Source organism: Mytilus trossulus, chromosome 10 (genome assembly GCF_036588685.1).
Source record: "Mytilus trossulus isolate FHL-02 chromosome 10, PNRI_Mtr1.1.1.hap1, whole genome shotgun sequence".
NCBI lineage: Eukaryota > Metazoa > Mollusca > Bivalvia > Mytilida > Mytilidae > Mytilus > Mytilus trossulus.
In genome coordinates this window covers 24,679,574-24,685,540 of record NC_086382.1, presented here as the reverse complement: position 1 = coordinate 24,685,540, position 5,967 = coordinate 24,679,574, and the positions used below count along the sequence as shown (strand labels likewise).

Genomic DNA, 5,967 nt, shown 5'->3' with positions numbered 1-5,967 from the left:
AAGTTTCTAAATATTCACGAAGTAAACGGGGTTTTTCTTTTTTCCAACCTGCCGTATTTTGCTACTGACTCTTTCGCAAATAATGTTACCCGTTTGTACAACATAATTCGCTTTTCCGTAAGTTTATTGTATTAAAAGCAGCGAATGTGGTTCATGTTATACAGACGTCTATGGTTACAATCATCTTCCATCCGCATGCATTAATACACTGGGAAATTAATAGCGTTTTAGAGTTTGCATTCAAGGATTAATACTAACAACATATCAACCACGAAGGACACATTCTTTTTCATAAGCAAAATTACATATATAATAAAAGAAAGAAAACCAATGGAAATGTGGTATATATATGCATTAATGATACATAATGTATATTTTCTAACAAAACATTACGTCTTAAAACAAAAACTCTACTAATTATTGCTGCACCCGATATGCATTTCGATAATTTATTTCTCTTCAGTGGTACGTGAGGCCAAAATTTCTGAAAAGCCGAAAATTATTTAAAAAAGAGCTTTAATCTCTGCTTACAAACAGAAAAGAACAAAACGCATAGCCCAAACCTTACAAAGAATCAACATTCGCATTGGGGAGATGTGTTCCTTAGAAACCAATGGTAAATGCTTATTTTACGATGAACATGTATTCAATAATGTAAATATAATATAAACAAGTCTAAATTTGAAACAACTTTCTAACCTATGATTGCGTTGGATAAATATACGTGTACATGCAAAACAAATGTCTTGGTAGAGGAGTCTAAATAGAAATCTAGCAATATACTGTGCAAATATAAACATACACCAGTAAGCCGTTGACACAAAACGTTCTATGTCAGGTGTGAAAATTATGAAGTTTTTCATTTACCTACAATCTCTATGTATGTTATATACATATCACAGTTTGTTAACATTTCAAATGAATTACCTTATCGAGCAAGCAAACTTTGTCAACACAACGTGATTAATAGATACAAGACCATCGTGGATATCAGTACTAAAGTGTCTCATAATGTAAGACCAAAAAAACCTTTATTAGTATTTTTATAGTATTTTAACAAATCATATACATTCCACCAATATGCTCATTCTTTTTTATTGTGCTCAGTTGTATGCTAGGTAAGAAATAAAAATGTAGAGGGAAGTCATTGATACTTATAAATTAATCCTCCTCCTCCTTATTATTTTTATCATCATCAACAACAAATTGCTTGATATGACAAAATGCAAACAGAAAATTCGGAAATTGTTTATAAACAAATAATAGTTGACCTATTACTTATAGAATTTTAAAATTGAACCTTTTTACAAAACTTAACTTTGACCAAGGAACTCAGGAAACCGGGGGTGGTGTTCTCGAAAGAATCCTAAGATTCGTCCTAAGTCATAGACAAGACCAAATTTTTGGATGGACTTAGGACCAGTTTAGGACGCCCTTAAGTTGCGTCTCGAAGCTATCTCAGACGCAACCTATGTAAGCACGTCCTAAACATATCCTATGTGCGAAATTTGAAATAGTTAAAGTAATTATTTGATAAAACCTTTATTAAAGACGAAACTAATTAATAAAATTGTTTACGAAATTAGGTTATACCATGTATACTATTTGATTAAATGCATGATTTCAAATGTAATTATGAAATAATACCAAACAGGATTGTGATTAAAACTGGAAAACAATATGTACTGAAATGAGAATATCGCGTTCGTAGTATCATCGAATCGTGAAACACGAAGTTTAAAGTTTAAAATCATACACAATTTCGTTATACGAGTTAATAACCGATTGTGCGTTTCATAAAATGTTCATCTTCACGTAAAAAAAAAATAGAAAAAAAAGTATGCACAATGTTAGGATGAAGATATGATGATCTTAAGACACCTAATTAGGTATCATAAAGTTAGGACGAAAAATGCGATTGATCCTAAGTTAAAGATATCCTAAGATAACTTCTAGAATATCACACCACCCCATGTAAGACAGACATGTACACCTAACTACCCTATAAAAGAAACAAATACAGGTAACCTTGTGATCGTGATATCTTCTATGAACTCAATTACGTAGAAGTAATCTTGGTCAATGAACTATGAAAATATAACTCGTGCTGTCAGTGTCGGAGAAACTGCATAATTACAAAAACTAAATTTGATCACAAAACCCTGAAATAAGTTTAATGAATATTATGAATCGTGTCTGACAGACATGTTAATAACCTTGCATTGTTTCTATCTTCTGAATATATATATGTAGTTAACCTGTTTCTCGTGTTAATTAAAACAAAAAGGTATACACTATTCATTTTAACGCGTCATTGAACCATTAAATAAAACAAATATGATCATGAAAGTCTATGCAACGTGCTAACAATATCCAAGCTAAAAGATGAGCATTCATATGTCTCACAGGAACTGGTCTCTGAAAATATAATTCATATATATACCTAAATTATAGTGATATATTAATATATATATGATTTTTATTTCAAGACAAGTGCCTGTTATTTGCCTCTGTGTTTTGAGACTTTTGTTGCAAGCGAAACAAAAATATAATTACATATTATATTCAGCCGGTGGCGTGTCTATTCGTTGTAATTAGGGATAGGGGAGTTTAAATAAATTTAACGTTAATCTTTAAATCATATACAATCGTTTTTTTTCATTGATTTTTCTGTTGAGTAGTAGTGCATTCAACTGTTTCAAGTCGGGGGGAAATTTCGGTTTATATTCTTAAAATATCAATTTCAATTCATTTGTATTGTCTTACAAATTTATTGTATAAACCCATTTAACTATACACAAACATTGAATACTATTACAATACAGTATAACAACATATAATTAAAGCGTATTTGATTTGATTTTCATTTAAAAATTGATATACGTTTTCATTATTATACAGATTTTCAACAATGAATGAAGGTAAGTCTTATATAGACATTTTACATTTGGTTTGCAATTTGGCAAATTTCAAAATTTCAAACCTTGATATCCGAGGTTTAATAGTTAATTAATCAAAGAAAATTGTTACAAACAAACACTATCGTTAGAAGCTTTAAGTGTAGTTTTATATTTCAATATATTGAAAACTGACTAAATTCTGTTGCATACTGTTATCATTCTGTTTTTCTATCTTAGTTAAATATAACGAAAAAAACGAACTCGAAAATAAAAATAAAAAAAAGAGCAGCTAGTCCATAAAAACAGACACAACCAAACGCTATCAATCAATTGAACAAGTGAAAAACCACTGCCATATTATTCCTGACTTCGAACAGGCATTTTCTAAAGAAAATTGTGGATTATAAATGTTTTTATAGCTAGATACACCTTCATGTAAAAAAAAATGGACTGATGTACTTTGAAATGTTCATAATGTTTTAAATAACACCATCCTATTTAAATTCATATCTTTTTTTTTTAAATATTTAAAAATAAGAGATACAAAAAAATTACACTCACAAGAACTATACAGCAACCTTATAATCTGATAAAATTGAGAATGGAAATGGGGAATGTGTCAAAGAGACAACAACCCGACCATAGAAAACAACAGCAGAAGGTCACCAACAGGTCTTCAATGTAGCGAGAAATTCCCGCACCCGGAGGCGTCCTTCAGCTGGCCCCTAAACAAATATATACTATAGCACACTATAAAAAAATAACTTCCGGAAATCTACCTTGATCATTTTTGTCTTAATTGCGTTTATTAGGGCTTTCGCGAATATCTTTTCCAATACTTTAGAAAAAAAATGTCGTTAAGTATTATTCTTTTCTCCGTGAATTGACGTGCGGATGCCAAAGTTTCATTCTACGATATCTATATGTGTTTAAAGTATATCTAATGAACTAATTCTAAAACGGGTATTCTTTATATTATTGTGTTTTATGACATAGCTATTTAACTATTTGTAGACATTCGATTTTAACGAAAACGACCATGGAGAACACGCATGTGTAACCAGCTGATATTTCGTATCGTGGCTGACTGACTAAAAACCAGTTTAAAATCAATATGGAGACCCCTTTCCAAATCTCTGTAAATAAAGTATGTCTTAAACATGACGAAGATTTAAACTTTTACTGTTCATTGCATGACGAAATTTTATGTCGAAACTGTGTGAAAATGGGACATAAAAAATGTTCGCCACAGATTTCAGTTTCGGAAATTGCAACAAAATCGAAAACTTCAGTGTCTGCTAATTTAGAATCAAATTTTAAGATCATGACTGAGAATTTAAAGATTGCGTTAGATCATCAACGTCACACCCTTTCGAATATGGGTGAAAAAGAAGCAGAAGCAAGAAAGCAAATCCACAATATTAGAATTAGATTCAATAAAAAGTTGGACGAATTAGAAAAACAACTTTTAAAAGCATACACTGAAAAGCGTGAAACGATTGTTCCAACTATAAAAGAAAACATCGTTACAATGGAAAAAAAGGAAAAGGAAATTGTCTTAATCATAACCAATACAACAAAAATTAAAGAATTCGGTTCAGACATAGATTATTTTCTTGCCGCTAGACAAGTTACTCAAAAACTGTTAGATGAGGAAGACACCGTCACAGCTACGTTTGAAAAGCTTCGCGGGGTCAATGCTTATTTTACTTTAAACGGTGATATTGAACAATTTGTGTCAAAGCTGAACAAAATCGGAGATGTCTTCGTCGAGGAAGTACCATGCTCCGTAAATATGAAGTCGTTGATAGGAGAAAAGAAAAAGACAACAGAAAAGGAAAGCCAAGATATTCCAGTTCTGGAGTTGAAAAAAGTTCATGTTGATAAAGATGGAGAGGGGACACCTGGTGATGAAGGGGATATTTTCAAATTAAAATTTGTTCTAAAAACCAAATTTGAAATGACAAAGGGGTTTCTTAAGAAAGATTTACGTATATGCAATGGTACTATCATGAAAGACCAAATAGTGTTTACTGACAGAGAAAATAAAAGATTCATTATGACCTCCATTACTGGTGAACATCTTAACAATATGGAAGTAACGGGTAGACCATGGGGCATTGCAAAAATCGACGAATCTAGACTTGTTGTTGTCACATTTCCGTATGTCGGCAGTGGTTATATTGAAATATTGGATATAATGAATAATAAAGTCGAGAAGCCAATCAGTATAGGCGGACTTTGTCGAGGTATAGCTTACTATGAAGGACTTATTTATGTCGTCGTGTATGGCAAAGGGATATCAATTGTGGATCTTGAAGGTGATGTTAAAACAGAAATACCTATTAATGTAAACGGCGTGTTTCATTTAACTGTAAATGCAAATCGAATGTATTATACAGACGAATGGACCCATACTTTACACTGCTGTGATTTGAATGGAAAGGAAATTTGGCGTTTTAGCGGCGATAGGGTGCGGGAACCACAAGGCATTGCGACGGACGAAAACGGGAATGTGTATGTGACGTCGTATCTTTTTGATAACGTCACAGTAATATCTCCGGATGGAAAACAGCACAGAGAAATCTTGAATAAATCTGATGGACTACTGGGACCTTCTAGTATATACTATGACAACAAGAAAAAATATTTAATGGTATCTAGTCGTGAACATGGACGAGTATCAATTTTTCATGTTCTTATATAAGAATAATGCTCAAATTCAAACATTAAGTTCTGGCATGTGTACTATTGTTTTTCTGTTTGTCTTTTTCATTTTTAGCCATGATATTGTTAGTTTATTTTCGATTTATGCGTTAGACTGTCCCTCTGGTATCTTTCGTCCCTCTTTTTTAACATTTTAGCGGTATGGCATCATTGCATTTTCTTATTCAGACAGTTTTTAATATATATGTTATGTGACAATGAAACTACAGATGAAACTATCTTAAACAGCTTCGTATGTTTTGGGTATGATAGTTGGTTTAGAAACTACAAAAGTGTAAACCTTTTATAGGTCGTGTTTGAAACAAGTTAGACTAACGTTTTGAACATTAATTATAATTAA

At 31.7% G+C, this 5,967-nt stretch overlaps 1 protein-coding gene across 1 annotated transcript; it reads left to right on the top strand.

Moving 5' to 3' along the window:
• Positions 1-2,855: 2,855 nt before the first annotated feature.
• On the top strand, positions 2,856-5,766 carry LOC134686105 (uncharacterized). The gene is made up of 2 exons (XM_063545779.1): positions 2,856-2,921; positions 3,915-5,766. Exon 2 carries the CDS (start codon positions 4,015-4,017, stop codon positions 5,605-5,607), a length of 1,593 nt encoding a protein of 530 aa, XP_063401849.1. The 5' UTR covers positions 2,856-2,921; positions 3,915-4,014; the 3' UTR covers positions 5,608-5,766.
• Positions 5,767-5,967: the final 201 nt, after the last annotated feature.

Excerpts from the sequence above, each read along its gene's own strand:
- LOC134686105 (XM_063545779.1), top strand. The coding sequence starts at position 4,015 with ATGGAGACCCCTTTCCAAATCTCTGTAAATAAAGTATGTCTTAAACAT.